The sequence below is a fragment of the Pogona vitticeps genome, chromosome 12 (genome assembly GCF_051106095.1).
Source record: "Pogona vitticeps strain Pit_001003342236 chromosome 12, PviZW2.1, whole genome shotgun sequence".
NCBI classification, from domain to species: domain Eukaryota; kingdom Metazoa; phylum Chordata; class Lepidosauria; order Squamata; family Agamidae; genus Pogona; species Pogona vitticeps.
The window spans coordinates 1,673,347-1,689,986 of NC_135794.1; the positions used below are offsets into that span (position 1 = coordinate 1,673,347).

The following is a 16,640-nucleotide window of genomic DNA, read 5'->3' on the forward strand; positions in this document are numbered from 1 at the left end:
AAATCCTACTCAGCCAGACTTGGCAGTTATACAGATCACCAAAGAATGCCTCCCACCTGGACAGTAGAGAGATTAATGCTGCATATTGGGGTGGGAGGAGGCGAACCAGAAAGTTTTTCCCCATCACCTTCCAATTTGGAGAAAGCATTGTTTACACTCAAGCCATTTGTAAGGATCCAAATGATGTCCTGCACACTCTAGGTTCCATGTTCTTAGAACTACAAATCCTATCACACCTTGCATTGCTGTGAGCATATGGGACTTCATACAAGCCTGCATTCCTGTCTCTGCCTTCCAGGAGTAACAGTGTCACATCCCTGAGAAAATGTTTGTTGCAAATGCTGTAAATTGTCAAAAATGTTTGAATTTAATTTTGTTGTAGACACTGTATGTTTATTCTTTTACATGTCACAATTTTCCTTGAAAATTATTTTCTAATGTAATATGAAAACTTTGTCTGTTTATCCCTGAGACAGAGAAGCATATTATTCCCTACAAATAGGCCCCACAGTAGGCAATTTTGTACACTGTGATGCTAATCCATCTGACATGCTTGCCTGTAAAAACATATTTTCAGTCCTGGGGAAATTTAAGGGCACTAGCAGGCAACTTTTTAATTCAGTCAGTTGTACAGTTTAAGAACTTTGCCCCAGTGCCAGGCAGATGCATACCAGCATCATTCTTTACTACTCATCCCTCAAAATAAGTTGCTGTTCTTTTGCCAAGCTCTATATGTATCTCTCCAGTCAAGTATCATACAAGAAATTCATAGTGTGTGTGTCTTCAGTGGGGAAGTTGTCTGTGTCACATATTTCTATGCAAAAGTTCTGTATACCTTAAAGTTTTTTGCTTTTGCCTCTTAGCAGTATGTTGTGCTTATATATTTGAATAATATGTTTTCAATATGCTTTCTTTTCCTGAAAATTGTTATTACTCTTGTTATGCATATCTTATTGTAATTGTAATTCTAATTATCCAATATTGTGTTTTCTTTAATCTACACTGTAATGTTGATGTCATCAGAATATGCCATCTAATTCTCTTGCCAAGATTCCAGGTTTCATCTGAACAATGTTTTAAAGTTGTAAAGAAAGAGTTTTGGCTCTCAGCGCAACAAAGAAGCAGGTTTGGCTATTTAAATGCTTATTGCAGTGGCCTGGAACATGCTATTCTGCCCTCTGCTGAAGATGAGCCTGACTTCATGCCTTCATACCTGCACCGGAACCCCCTGGATTTAGAATATTCAAGAGTCGACAACAGCCATTGTCTTCAACAAAATAAATAAAAAACGGTTGGGATGTGGGGAAAATTTATGCTGTTATGCTGTTACAATGTATATGTCTGTGGCAGTAGCAAATGTATATCTATGACAATGGCAGGCCTCATGCTAAAACTGCAAGTCACTAGTTTCCAGTAAGGATGATCATTAACCTGCTGTCTATTGTCTCTGGATAATGTAGTTACAGTCTCTACACTGTTGTGTATTCAAGAACTTGTCTAACTTGTCTATGTACTCAGGAAATTATCTGTTGACCATTATCTGTCTCTGTTTACCAGCACTCTGTTTACTGATGCCTGTGTATTCAAGGAAATTAGTTACCTCTGTTGAAAATAGTATTAATTAACCAGGGCGAAAGGTAGTAGGAATCAATAAATGAGGGCGTGGAGGAGGAGAGAGGAGATTCCGCCTCTGAACAGCTGCCATACACTCGAGTGTCCCGTCTTTTCTTTTCCCCCCTTGCTGGTCAAGGAGAAAGATCCCTGCCCTGAGGCTTCATCTGCAAGACCCCTACTTCCCCTCATCTTGCAGATCCCGACACCCCACTATTTTTATTCATTTTTAACTATAAGATGGGGGAGTTTATATTTTATTATTTAATCATTAGCTTCTTTGGGGAGGTGGTGTAATTTTTTTTCCCTGATGGAAAGACAGCATAAAATATTATATTTAAATAAGTGTGCTGGAAGTTATTCCTGCTGAATCTTCTCCAGAAATACAGTAACGCGAGTCACTGTGATAATGATTGGGGTGGGGGGAGGCACCTTAGTTTTCTAGATTTCTAACAAGTTATTTTGGACTCTGCTTAGGTGACGTTGCTTCCTCCTCACTTTGAAGGACCGTCTAGGCCAGGCCAGATTGAAAGAGAACAAACCACAGGAAGGGAGAGCAGAGGACAAGTCTTGGAACAGCTTGTCCATAAGCAACAGACAAGCTGAGCAGCAACAAGCAGCCGATTTAACAGGTACATGGATCCACCTGGCCATTGTCATCTTCTCCTTGACAGCGAGATCTTTTTATTTCATTTGTAAATGACACTTGCACCTCAGTATCGTTCCTATAAACTCCTCTCGCCCATGTTTATACTCACAACCACCCCATGAGGTAGACTACCCTGAGGGAAAGTCAGCCAGTGGGCTTCATGGCTGAGTGGAGGCTTCAGCCTGGGTCTCTCAAGCACGGCGTTCCTACAGAAACGTATGCCCGTCTTGCTGTGGGCTCCCAGATTCTCCTCCTTTCTGGCTTTGCTCTGGCCGACAAATATGCTTTTATTCCATCAGGTCTCTGGAGACTAACTGGCTGCTGAGTGAAAAGGGTTTATCAAGTGGGTGCACAACTTTGTTATTGGGCGAAATCCTGTTGCTTAGCAGAGTAAGTTACAGTTAGAGTAGGCCCTCAAGATCAGTTGGGATTTGATGAATCAGCTCCTCTGTAAGTCACATTGGTTCAATGGGCCTACTCTAACTGTGATTTGCTACGCTAAGCAACAGGATCTCAGCCAATGTTCAATATTGATGATATTATTATTGCTTCAATTGTACCTCCTCTTTTAGGTGCTGCTTTTCAACGGACAACCTGAGTTGGCCCAGGACTTGAGGTGCCCAACCCTAGCGGTAAGTCATGCCGTCTACTCTAACGCTACCTTCGTTCTGTTGTACAAATGCCACCCAAAACGTCGAAATATTGATCGCGTTGGCTCACATGGGATGTGCGGGAATTGTGAGAGGACGAGAGGCCTAACAGTCTCTAGATAGATGGTTCCCAATCCTAGGTCCCCAGATGTTCTTGGACCGAACGCTCCCAGAAGCCTTCCCCATGAGCTGGGCTGGCCAGGATTTCTGGGAGTTGCAGTCCAAGAACCTCTGGGGACCCTGGGCTGGGAGCTATGGCTCTAGACAGACAGCGACCTGCACCTCCTTGTGTGTTGGTATCCTTATTCCCTTGAATTACAGTTCCCATAATCCCATTGGAACAAGGGCTGATGAGAGGTGTAGTCCGATGAACCTGCCAGATACTAGGCTGAGCCAGTGTGACCGGTGGGCAGAGGCCCCCCTCTGTATCAAGAGGCAACGTCCTTCCTATCTTCCTTGGACTACAACTCCCCCCTGTCCTCTCCAGGGCTCAGCTGAATGGCGCTGATGGGATCTGTAGCCCAAGCCATCTGGAGAATGTTGGTCGGCCTGTGGTGGTTTCCTTCCTACCTTCCTTCCTTCCTTCCTCTGGGTTGCTCATTTCATCGCTGCTCTGCCCTTTCTTTGGGAACCAAGAGGCAAGGCCATCGCCTTCATCCTACCGGAGCGGGCGGGCGGGCGGGGACCGCCTAGCCTGCCGGCCGGGCCCCAGAGAGGCCCCGGCCCGGCCCGGCCCGGGCGCAAGGAGGCAGGCTGGCCAGTCTGCGGGCCGGGGCTCGGCGCTTCTCCCGGGGCGCGGGGAGGGCGAGCGAAGAGCGCGCGGCGGCGGCGGCGGCGAAGGGAGCCGGTTGCTGCTGCTGCGACTGCTGCTGCTGCTGCGGCTGCTTCTGCCGCCGCCGCCGCCGCCGGTTAAAGCGCTCTCGCTAGCGCTGCTTGTGGTCACAGCCCAGCAAGCTCGCCTCCCATCTGGAGCTGCCGCCTCGGCCGCGCTTCGGCTCGCCCGCTCCTTGCCCCCGCTCCGGGTGTGCTTCCACCGGGGAGCGTGTGTGCGCCTCTGCGCCCGTTCGCCGCCTCCGGGTCGAGAGGCGCCCTGGCCGAGCAGCCCCCGGACCCCGTCGTCGTCGCCGCCGCCGCCCAAGCCGGGCCGGGCCGGGAGGGGGCAGAAGCGGCGGCGGCGGCGGGGAGAGTGGCGGTAGCGGCGGCGTCGGCAGCAGCAGCAGTAGCAGCAAAAGCGGCGGCAACGGAGGAGGCAGCGGCGGCGGCGGCGGCGCTGCTGCTGCTCCGAGCGCCCAGGCAGAAACATGGAGTCCGCTGCCGCCGACACCGCCTCGCCGGGCGCCTCCGAGCCAGCTGCCGGAGAGCCGGGCGGCAACAGCAATAGCAGCAGCAGCAGCAGCGGCGGCGGCGGCGGCTCGGAAGCGGCAGCGGTGGCTGGCTCAGGAGCAGCCGCCGTCGCCGCCCGGGATCCGCCGGCCAACGGCGAGCTGGCCCGGAAAGGCGATGCGCCCCCGCCGGCTCCCAACCGCCGGCAAAGCTATTCCTCCAGCGGCGGCGGCAGCAGCAGCAGCGGCGGCGGCAGCACCAGAGGCAGCGGCGGAGGAGGCGGAGGTAGGAGCGGGGGAAGGGAGCTGGAGGGAGGGAGGGGAGGGGAGAGGAGCCGAGAGAGAGAGAGAGAGAGGGAATGAGCGAGCTAGAGATCGATCCCGACCCGGGGGCCGCTTCCATCCTCGCGCCGCGCGTCCACCGCCTGTCTCTGCGCCCTCACTGCCGCGCGCTCAGATTTCCCTCTTGTCCGGACGCGCCACCTTGTGCAAACTTTTAATGGCTATATAAATTAATAAAAGCGACGCGGCTGGAAAAGCAGCCGCCGATGGTGACGAGAGGGAAGCCATGAGGAGGACGGCGAGGTGCCGGACAGGCCCGTTTCCACGCTAACGCCGGCTGGGAACGGAGCCGGCCCGGCCGAGAGCGTCTCTCCTTGGCGCACGTGTGCGGGGCGCGGCGGGGATGTTCCCGATTATTTTAGGTTGGGAGGGTGTCGTGGCTTTGAGGCCATGAATTTCGGGCCACAAGGGGCCCCCAAACTTAAAACAAAATGTGAGGGGGAGAAAACCTTGAGCCAACCGTTTACCTGCCTCCTAGGGGCTAATCTCTGGAGTCGCAGCCTTAAATAAGGGGATCTTAAAACTTTTTAAACACTCGCTGTGCTCTCTTTCTCTCGGGTTCTCTCTCCTTGCTCCTTTTAACCCATACGGTTCCCTTTTTTAAGCGGTACAAAGAAGAGAACGTGGGGACGGTGCGCGTGCCACTCAACACGTGTCGCCTTGTTGCGCCAGTGTTCTTTCCGAAGCGGAGGAAAAACGGGCCCGGAAAGCTGAGCTCGTTCTGGCTTGGCTTCCTTCACGGCTGGGCTGTTTCTTGGGCCAGGAGTGGGTGGGCGAGCTGGCGGAGAAAGAAGTTGCCAGCCTGCCTTTGAACAGGCGTTGCTGCCCGTGGGCCTGCTTGGTGGCCTCACCTCTCCTGAGGCCGGCGGAGCCCTTTCAAGGAAGGCCCCGCGTGTGTCGCTTTTCTCACGATCTGGAGGCGAGCAGAGGTCGGGGGAGGAGACGGCGCGCCACGGACAGGTGGAGAGGAGGGCCGCCTCTCAGTCATTCAGAGAAAGCAAATGAAATCTCAGTCTCTCCCCCCCCCCCCCGCCGCCGCCGCCGTCGCACTTCGGCCGCCGTGCGTCTTTTGGCGACACGTGTCTGTCTGTCTAGCTGTAGCAGGAAGGAGGCGGGCCTGAAAGAGTTAAAGCTGGTGGGGGCTTCCAGCGACAGGGATGATGTCTCTTTTTGCCGTGTGTATGTTTTGCTCCTTAAACCTCTTTTGCAAATAAGTTAGTCACCGCTGCTTTGAATGCAATCATTCCAGAGGAAACAGGGTTGGACCCCCGCCAGTTGGTTGTGTGAAGGGAAGGGCGCGTCGGAGGACAGGTGGCCTGGAGCGCGCTCCTCCGAGCAGATCCTGGTTGCCTTCGGACCCGCTGCCTTTCGGGGCGGTGGGGAGGGGGATTTGTGGAGAAGGCGGCGGCGGCGGTGGTGGTGGCGAAGGAAAGATGCCGTCGTCCTCTGCCGGCTGCCCGTGTGCGAGCGTGCGTGCTTGTTTGTTTATCTCTTCCCACCCACCCCAGTTTGGCCACACCTCCCGTTCCCCAGCAGCTGGGTTGGACGGTCCGACGCGACAGCCGCCCCTCAGAGTGAGAAAAGAGGTGGCCGGGGGGGGGTTGTTCTCTTCCCCTCCCCGTGCAACTCTGGGGGTGAGTCAGGAAGTACAGTGTGTGATTTTGGCCCAGAGATCAGGGAGGCCGAGCGAAAGAGAAGGCCCTGTTTTGTTTTGTTTTGTTTTGGTTGGGGGGGGGAGGCTCAGAGGGGTGGATTTCTGCGCCCAGGAATGCCAAAAGCAGGTTATGTAACCACGTTAATCGGAAACACTGGAGGAAATGTGTCGGAGGAGGGTCGGTTTGGGGCGGCAAATGTTTATAAAGCTGCAGGACTTGGCCGTTACACAACCGCCCTCCCCCTGTAGTTTAAAAGCTCTCTCCTTTCGACATCGCAAGAAAAGGTCTTCATAGGCATCGTTTGCCATTTTACATTCTCTCTTACCCCTCCTGTAAAGACACTGGGGGGGGGGCAGAGGATCCGGAACAGCAGCGCCCGTGTTTTATGCCCCAGGCGTGTGCTGAAAACTCCTGCGCTCTCTTGCTCTCGCTCTTGCTCTCTCTCGCTCTCTCTGTGTGTTTTCCTTTTTTTCTTTTCTTTTCCTGAGCTAGTGCATGTCTGGAGAAAATTATGTAACCAGAGTAAGCGCGCTCCTATTATTATCCTCTTCGCATAAATGAAAAAAGGCTGGCTGGAGAAGGCGTCTGGCTTCGTGGCGAACGAGGGTGGGTGGGGTGCGCGGTGGGAGCCGTTTTGGTGATCTTAAACGGGTTAGGCTTCCTGATACTGGTAACCTGCTGACCCAAATGTGCGTTGAAGCTGCAGCGGCTTTTCTCTTGCTCTCCCATCCTCCGCGCGCCCACCCCCACAATATGGAGAGAGAGAGAGAGAGAGGATTAAATTGGGGGAGGAAAAGTGAAAACCGCACAGCCGCCCTGGAGTCTGCACGCAAGCAAAGCGCTGTCTTATGTAACAGCCTGAATGGAAGGGAGAGAGAGGGGGGGTGATGTGTAGAGGGGTGGGAATCCAGGAAAGGAGCCTAACTAAAGGTGAGTGATCTTGGCTGAGAATCCGCGAGGGGGGGCGGGGGCGGGAAGGCATTACCCAAAATCCCTGGGAATGGGGTGTCCCAATGCACAGACAGCCCAAAGAAGGTCTGTGTCATTTTCTTTGCCTGAACATCCCATCCATGTGATGAGCATTATCAAGCACATAGCCTTTGCAGGAGAGGGAGATAACACTTTTTGGATCATGTCATGAGGACTGTGCAAAATCAAGTCTCTTTCTTTCCACCCCTTCCACCCACACCCACCCGTTTCAAAGGGCCAGAGAAGCAGAGCTGACATTTCTTATCAGTGTGACTTCCATGGTGGGGCGCTGGGAATTAATTCCTTCTGGAACCACAGCCTGCTCTTTCCTCCTCAAATCTTGCAGCAGGTCTGGGCTTAATTTGTTGCTCCTGGTTGAAATGAGGCTTTTGAGGATGGAGGCACTTTTTTGGTGGTAGGTGGTGAGGGCTGGCCTTTCCCTCACACATCAAAGTCCTGATCTACACCAACAGCAGAGGAATGAGATGGTATCCCTTGCTGAAACAGGCAAATGGACCGCTCAAAGTAGAAGAATCCCATTGTCATTCTCCTTGTTTTAATGCTCTTTTGGAACAGAACCAAACTCCCTGTAAGCAGAAAACAAGCCCAGAAGCAGGGGCTAGGCAGTGAGTGGCTATTATTGCCATTATGGTGATTGGAGATCAGGCACGGTTTCTAGGTCTTGAAAATGGAGATGGTGTTGGCCAGAGAGTCCATTGGCCACATTGTCCTTGGCAAACAAAATGGTCACCAGAGTGGCGCCTGGTGAAGTGAACCAATCAAATTGGTGTCTTTGCTCGACTTGTGTATTTTATTTTGTGTGTTTTACAAACAGTTGCTGGAAGTTGCTTTTTAAAAAAGTAACCAGGGGCAGCATTTGAAACTGATCATTCCATGCTCCCCCCTTGCAATCTCAAATGGTCTAGTCTGTTGTTAAGAAGCAGTCTGTTAAGTTTTTACACACACACACACACACATACACTGTAAGTACAATATGGGGCAGTGATGTGCATTGGATGCTCTTTGTGTTGTCCATTAATTATTTTGTTCATACGACAAATAGGACAATCTCTGTACTACAAAATTAAACACAAATCAGACATCAGGAATGGCAGTACACAGAAACCCGTTTCTAATGAATTTAATATACCTGGGCACTCTGCAAAAGATCTGAAAGTTGCCATTCTAGAGAAGAAGAAGAAACAGAGGACAAGAATCCAGAGAGAGACAACTGAGATAAAATGTACACATATGTTTAAAATCCATCTCATTGGTCTCAATATAAGTCAAGGTTTCTTAGGCCACTATAAAATGTCAAAGATTTTGTTGCACCTGCCGTATTCTCAGCTATATTTCCATTGTTACTAACCAGTGCCACCTCACAAGCCCCATTGGTGATTGGAGACACTCATTACCATGTTGTTCCTGGTCATTATCTATAGCCAGTGATCATTATATACCAGAGAGGGCAAACCTATGGCATGCATGCCATAAGTCGCTGAATCGCTACCCCCAGCAGCCAATCCTGAGGAGGCAGCTGCAGCCACAGTGCTAGGGTCCCGATAGACAGCAGGCCAGGATCTGGAGCAGCTGGTGTTGGCAGTAGCAAGCCAGCCGAGCTATAGGTAGTGGCGGGTTTGGGCACAACTGGAGGTGGATCCGGAGTAGGGTCTGGAGGCACCTCTGTGCCTAGGATTCCCACTTCTGCCGCCACCACTTCCGCTTCTGCTGTTGCCACTTCTGTGGAATGATAATGATCAGTGGTCAAAAAAAGACTAAACTGATTTTTGCACCTGTAGTAGATAGTTGGGTAAGGCTACATGAGTGTGTGTGTGTGTTTTCCATATCCGTGATGAATGTTGCAGGAGATAGGGATAGAACAGAAAGAGGAACACCCTTCTAAAATTGTATGTATGTGATGAAAATATTTCTTCGCAATAAAGGAATTAGAAGTCTGAACGTTTATTATAGAAGCCTAGGAATCCAAAGTACTCTTGCTGAAAGGTGGAAATGTATGAATGCTTTGGTAGCTGCAACCTGCCAAGCTGTCTTTCATTTCGTAATTCGATCTAATAATTTATGATGGAGTTCTAAAGCAACCCGCCAGGATAGTGTTGAGTTCAAAGAGGAGCAGCAGCACGAGCACTGGCCTTAGAGCAGCGAAAGTGCATGTTGGGATAAGACGGTCAGCAGCAACATCTTTACAATGGGCCCTGCACAACAGCCGATGGGCGGCGGCTGCAGGTCATTGGGTTGAGATGACCTCCATTAGCAGTTTATTCAGTCCTGTCAAAACTTATGTTGTCACCAGGTTGTTGCACACTAGCCTGCTTTTATTTGGCAGTTGGTCACTAGGAATAAACATTGTCTTTATTTGCAGAGTGATTGCTTGGGTCCAGGAGCTTTAAAGGAATGCATCTCTGAAAGGAAAACTTTTTATCACCTCCTAATTGTAAAGCTAGTGTTCTGCCATCAGTTTCAGATGAATGAGCTGAGGATGTATATCTGCGTGGTTCTCTCTCTCTCTCTTTCTCTCTGAATGTGGGCCATCTGTACAGTGAGAATTCTGAATTGCACACGGCTTCTCACTGTTTTAAAAAAACAACAACACCAAAGTGTCCTGTGGCACCTTAAAGACTTAACAGATTTATCGTGCCACCTCATCAGGAACTGGGCCGCCATCCAAGAAAGCATCATTTGACACAATAAATCTGTTAGTCTTTAAGTTGCTGCAGGACTTTTTGCGTTGCAAGAGACAAACTCGGCTTTCGTTCTGGAAGCTGTTTTGGGCAACGTGCTGTCCTCAAACCTGGGAATGATGTCGGATGACCCTTTGTGACCCTTCTCATGGAAACGTGACAGTAATTTGCTTGTGCCTTTTAAGTATCTCCTAACTGGGGCTTGTTACATACAGCACTGATGTTACCTGTCTGTCATGGGTTTGGAGGGAAAGTTCCATCCTATGGGGAGTGGAAGGCGGGACATCAGGAGGAGGGGCTGTACTGTATAAATATGAGATGCTGAGAGACACTGGGTGGTGACGAAGCAGCAGCTGGGAAGAAGAAGCTGTTGTGGGAGTCTGTGTGTCAGACAGGGTACTACTGTGTGTCAGAGTACCAACCTGATAGGTTCAGGTGTCTGTTGGTTAGCCAGAACTGATAGGTTCAGGGTCTGTGCTTCAAGTTAAGGGTTCTGTGTGAACCAAACTGTATGCATGTATGAGTGAGAATAAGCCACGTTACTTTATCTTATTCACCTGATTGTTTTATTTTTCCTGTGTGTATTTAAATAAACCTTATTCTTTTTATTGTTTCAAAATCCATCCCTGGTCTGTGTGACTTCTTACAGGGAATGGTTGGTGGCAGCTTAGTGTAACTGTGTGACATATCCCAGTAGGTCTGGGTTTGTCACATTGATTGGTGTCCAGCGTGTGGGATACGACTGGTCCAGTTGTCCAGTGGTCCAGCAAAGCCTTGGCAAGTGTGCCCAGAGCAAGGGGGGTCTAGTCAGGGACAGTCTGAGGCGCGTAGGTAATCTTCTAGGTGTACCTCACGGGGAGGTGCGCTAGTAGAAGAACGTGCCAACTGGGGAGACTTAGATTAAGGTGCTCTGAGGCAGCCTAGTTTTGGCGGGAAAAAGCTGAGGCAAAACTGCGTAGTAACAGTGATCTAGCTTGCCAGCTGAGAGGCCCAGCAGAGGGGGGTAGGCTCTGACTCGATACTGTTACAAGTTTAGTGCTGAAGAACAGCAGCAATCCCTAGAAAGAGCTGGTTCTGAGGCAAGAAGGAAAAAAGTGGTCGTTTTATTTTGAGGCTTGACTTTTTAAAGCAGCCTGTTCTGAGGGGGGGTTATGCCCTTGACTCGAAGCCAAGTAGCAGAAATGAGTGAAGTGAAAGGCCCCCAGATTGACCAAGGTTCTGAGGATGAATTTGGCTCAGTGCAGGGTGACAGCACAGGAGAGCAGAACCCAGAACTCAGAAAAATACTCCTAGCCCAACAGCATGAACTGAGGGTGAGGGAAATGGAGGAAAGATTAGAGAGAGAGAAAATGGCGTTTGAATTAGAGAGAGAGAGAGAGAGAATGGAGAGGGAGGAAAGATTGGAGAGAGAGAGAATGGAAATGGAGAGGGAGAGAGAGAAAATTGCTCTGGAGAAAGAAAAAATGGCGTTTGAATTAAGAAAACTGGAACTGATGAACCAGAACAATAATAACAATAGGGATTCTGAGGGAGGCCAATTGTCTAAGGCTGACCTGAAGAAATTCCCTGTGTACCACAAGGGAGATTGTCCCGAGGTGTTCTTTTCCTTAGTGGAAAGAGCGTTTGTGGACTTCTCAGTGAGGGAAACTGAGAAGATGACCATCATGCGGTCTTTAATCAGTGGTAGCCTGGCTGAGGTTTATGCCGAGATGCCTGAGGAACTGATGAAAGATTTTGCAGAGTTTAAAAAACTGGTGTTTGCAAGACATGGGATAAATGCGGAACAGCTGAGACAAAGATTCAGGTCCCTCACCAAGAAGCCAGAGCAGACTTTTACCCAAGTGGGGGCCCAATTGGTGAGGCTGCTTGAGAAATGGCTATCGCAGGAGGGAACAGAGACCTATGAGCAGCTTAAAGACTTGATAGCACTGGAACAGTTCTATTCAGTCCTGCATGGGGAATTGAAATTCCAGGTGAGGGAAAGGAAACCGAAATCTGTGGCAGCAGCCGCAGAGATCGCGGATTTTATTTCTCAAATAAGAAAGCCCTTGGGTGAGGGGAAATCTGTAGGTAAACCCAAAGAAACCTACAGCAAGTACTCTCAGGGACCAGGGAAAAGCCAGCAAGGGGGAGGGGCCCATGGTGAAGGGAAGCCCTCAGACATGAAACCAAGACCTCAGATTTTGGAGGGAAAACCAAAACAAGATGAGAGAGAATCAAAATACACCAGAAAATGTTATTTCTGTCAGGGAAAGGGTCATCTAATCTCAGAGTGTGAGAAATTGAAGCAGCTAAAAGGAATGGTGCCTCAGAATTCTAGTGGGACCAAGCCAAAAGCTGTGTTCTGTGTCCAGAAAGAGCAAGGCTCAGTGTCACTGAGGGAGCCGGTTGCCATGGCTACTCAGTCTGGAACAGCTACCTCTGCTGATCAGGCTGAGGAAAATGGTCCTCTTGTGGAGGTAAAGCGCTGCTTGCTGGTGAAGACAGATTCTCAGTTGTTTGAGACAGCAGGAGTGGACGTAGGAATACTTGACCGTCAGTATAGGGGGCTGCGGGACACTTGTTCCCAGGTAACCCTGTGCCATCCAGATATCATCCCTAGGGAGTTTATAATCCCAAATGAGAGCATGAAGGTGGCAGGGATTGAGGGGCAGGTAATCTCTCTGCCAGTAGCAGAGGTACCTGTCAACTTTCAAGGCTGGAGGGGAGATTGGCGGCTAGCGATTTCATCGACTCTGCCAGCAGCCGTGCTCGTGGGAAATGACCTGGCTGAACATGTGAAACGGGTGCTAGTGATTACACGCTCACAAGCCACCACAGGGACAGTTCAGGGGGGTAATGATGAGCCAGAGACGGAAGCAGAGGGGAGTTCAGAAGCTGTGGTGGAAACCTTAACCACAGACAGCAGATTTGGACAGGAGCAAAAGGCAGACGCCACTCTCCAAAAGTGTTTTGAACAGGTGACTGACGCCCAGCTAACACCTGAAACCCCAGTGAGATCTCTGGAGGAAAAGGGGGTTTTATATAGAGAAACCCTGAGGAATATCTCAAAAGGGGGAGATGGGATCAGAAGTCAGCTGGTGGTACCTGAAAAGTATCGCCCCATGATCTTACAAAGGGGTCACTCTGACATGTTTGCTGCACACTTAGGGGTGAAAGGGCCCCTTGATTTGATCAAGCAAGATTGGGAGCAGATCACCCAGGATGACCCACAAGACGTTGTGACATACATAGACACCTTAATGAATGACCTAAGGAGAAATCTAGAGCTGGCAGCAGAAAACCTGCAAGCTCAGAAGGTCAGACAGAAAACATGGTATGACCACAAAGCTAGAGAGAGGCACTTTGACCCAGGGGAGGAAGTGCTTTGGCTTAGGCCCTGCAGAGAGAACAAACTGCAGCTCAAATGGGCAGGACCATATAGGGTCATTTCCAAGATGTCAGACCTGAACTACCTAATAGAGCAGGAGGAGAACCAAGCAAGGAGGGTGGTTCATGTGAATGCCCTAACACCCTACTACAGAGGGGAACAGAGGGTTTTATTCGCGATAAAAGCAGCTGAGAGTGAGGAAGCTGAATTGCCCTTCTGGGAGGGTAGAGGGGAAGTAAAATACAACCCAGAGGAGGTAAAGATCAGTCCTGCACTCACCCAAGACCAGCAGCAAGAACTAAAAATGCTGCTTAATAAATATCAACAGGTGTTTTCCAACAAGCCGGGGATAGTGAAGGGAGTGATGCATCGGATCCACACAGGGGATGCACCCCCGCAGGCAGTATCCCCATACCGAGTAACGGGACCCTATAGGGACAAGGTGCGGAAGGAGCTGGACGAGATGCTGAGGGAGAACATAATCGTCCCCTCTTCTAGTCCTTGGTCCTCTCCGATAGTCCTTGTGGACAAGCCTGATGGGAGCATTAGGTTTTGTGTTGATTACAGGAAATTAAACCGTGTAACCACTCCTGATGCCTACCCAATGCCCAGGCTAGACAACCTGATTGAAACCATAGGGGGTTGTCGGTTCATCTCATCATTGGACCTGGTAAAGGGATATTGGCAATTAAGAATTGATCCCAGGGATCAAGAAAAGACTGCCTTTTGCAGCCCTTTTGGTCTCTATGAGTTTCGAGTCCTGAGCTTTGGTCTCAGAAATGCACCAGCCACATTCCAAAGGCTGATGGACCAGACCTTGGCAGGGCTCAGTGACTTTACAGTGGCCTACATTGACGACATAGGGATCTTCAGTAATACCTGGGAAGATCACCTGATACACCTGGAGTTAGTGCTGCAGAGGTTAAGTGCAGCAGGGCTAACAGTAAAGGCCAGCAAGTGTCAGCTGGGTAGCCCAGAAATAAAATACTTGGGTCACATGGTAGGGGGAGGAATGATAAAACCCCTGGCGGCCAAAATAGAAGCTGTTCGTGATTGGCCTAGACCCAACACCAAGAAAAAGGTCAAATCATTTCTTGGGTTGGTGGGCTACTACAGAAAGTTCATCCCGAGGTTTAGCGAGATTGCGGCTCCGCTGACCGATCTGACGAGGAAGAAGGCTGATGACCGCATCCCGTGGACCGGCGACTGTGAGGCGGCGTTCCAGAGGTTGAAGGAGGCGTTAATCAACTATCCTGTCCTGCGTGCTCCAGACTTCGACCGGGAGTTTATCATCTACACCGATGCGTCTAACAGCGGGGTAGGAGCAGTTCTGTGCCAGGAGGATGAGAATGGTGACCAGCATCCAGTGTCCTACCTGAGTAGGAAACTTCAAAAAGGTGAGAGACATTTGGCAACCGTGGAGAAGGAGTGTTTGGCCATAGTCTACGCGATCCAGAAGGCCAAGCCTTACATCTGGGGAAGACATTTTATTCTGTGTACTGACCATTCACCATTGCAATGGTTAAAGGCAATGAAAACCCACAATAGCAAACTTATGAGGTGGGCTTTAAACCTACAGGACTATGACTTTGAAGTGAAGGTGGTCAGAGGGTCAGTGAACTGTGTTGCTGACGCCTTATCAAGAAGACCTGAAGAATGAAGACGGCGAAAGAACATGGACTATGTGTATATAATGATGACAAAAAGTAAAATGTACCTGGTTTTGAATTTGGTTTGTATGAATAAAGGTAAATTGATGTAATGTATATGATAAATGGTTAAATGCCTAAATGGTAAATGTTTAACTTAGAATGTAAGTATAAGTAAGTATAATATGGTATGTATAACTGTTGTTGTGTATTTTATACAGGTTGTTTTTTGGTGAAAAGCACGTTAGCTTTCCCCCTACAAAACAACTTATAAAGAGGGGAGGTGTTACATACAGCACTGATGTTACCTGTCTGTCATGGGTTTGGAGGGAAAGTTCCATCCTATGGGGAGTGGAAGGCGGGACATCAGGAGGAGGGGCTGTACTGTATAAATATGAGATGCTGAGAGACACTGGGTGGTGACGAAGCAGCAGCTGGGAAGAAGAAGCTGTTGTGGGAGTCTGTGTGTCAGACAGGGTACTACTGTGTGTCAGAGTACCAACCTGATAGGTTCAGGTGTCTGTTGGTTAGCCAGAACTGATAGGTTCAGGGTCTGTGCTTCAAGTTAAGGGTTCTGTGTGAACCAAACTGTATGCATGTATGAGTGAGAATAAGCCACGTTACTTTATCTTATTCACCTGATTGTTTTATTTTTCCTGTGTGTATTTAAATAAACCTTATTCTTTTTATTGTTTCAAAATCCATCCCTGGTCTGTGTGACTTCTTACAGGGAATGGTTGGTGGCAGCTTAGTGTAACTGTGTGACATATCCCAGTAGGTCTGGGTTTGTCACAGGGCTATGCAAATGCACACATGTTTGCTTTGATTGTGGCGAAAAGTTACTTCTGAAGGACTACAATATGTGGAAGTCTCCAGATGGCTAGGAGATTTTGGGAGGTGTCTTACAGACAAGAGGGGGCTGCTCAGGCTCAGGGAACCTTTCAGAGGTGATTCAGTGGGCTGGCTTAGCAGCTATGGACCCTGCTCTAATTGCTCTCTGGTTGCTTTCTTTCTTTCTTTTTTTCTCTTTCTCTTTCTTTAGCATAATTCCTGCAAAGCCTGGATGTGCTACTTTATTGCCTGCAGCTAAGCAGCTTCTAGCCTGTTTTAAGGAAGACACCCTGTGATTTAAATACTCTCAGCTTCTGGAGACTTCAGCTTTTCCCTTTGGCAATGGGATGGTGGTGTGAGGCAGAGGAAATAATGTAAATTATACCCAGCAAAGAGAAGAGGGTGCTTCTCTCATTCCAGCAGTTTGGCCTGAAGCCAGTCTTGGTCTTGGCTTAAGCCTTTGCTTGGTTGTGAATGCAGTAAGAGTGGGCAGGATTATAGCTTTGTAGTGACTCACATTTTAGAGACCAATTATCCTCCTTCCTGACAATATTTTTTAACATTTCTTTTGGGGAGCTTGGGAAAGCCACTAGCCATGCTCGCTGGACAACACTGGAAGTTGCAGTCCATGCCAAAAAAAAACAAAAACAAAAACAAAAAAACAAAACAAAAACAAACCTGTCACATATGTTATATCAGTGGTCTCCAACCTTGGGCTTCCAGATGTTCTTGGACTTCAACTCCCAGAAATCCTGGCCAGCAGAGGTAGTGGCGAAGGCTTCTGGGAGTGGTAGTCCAAGAACATCTGGAGGCCCTAGGTTGGGGACCACTGCGTTATATGGTGTATGTTGTGACCCAAACAACAGCACTGTTGGCTCATCCCTCACAGGAGC

The 16,640-nt window shown here is 49.4% G+C and overlaps 1 protein-coding gene across 2 annotated transcripts in view; it reads left to right on the top strand.

Annotated features, from left to right (window-relative positions):
- The first annotated feature begins 4,196 nt into the window (after window positions 1-4,196).
- RORA (RAR related orphan receptor A) overlaps window positions 4,197-16,640 on the top strand; it is a 287,053-nt gene continuing 274,609 nt past the window's right edge. For both annotated transcript variants that reach the window (XM_072982150.2, XM_072982151.2), the window contains exon 1: window positions 4,197-4,518. In XM_072982150.2, the coding sequence (XP_072838251.2) occupies window positions 4,212-4,518 (307 nt within the window). In that variant the 5' untranslated portion in view covers window positions 4,197-4,211. The remainder of the gene's footprint in view (window positions 4,519-16,640) is intronic.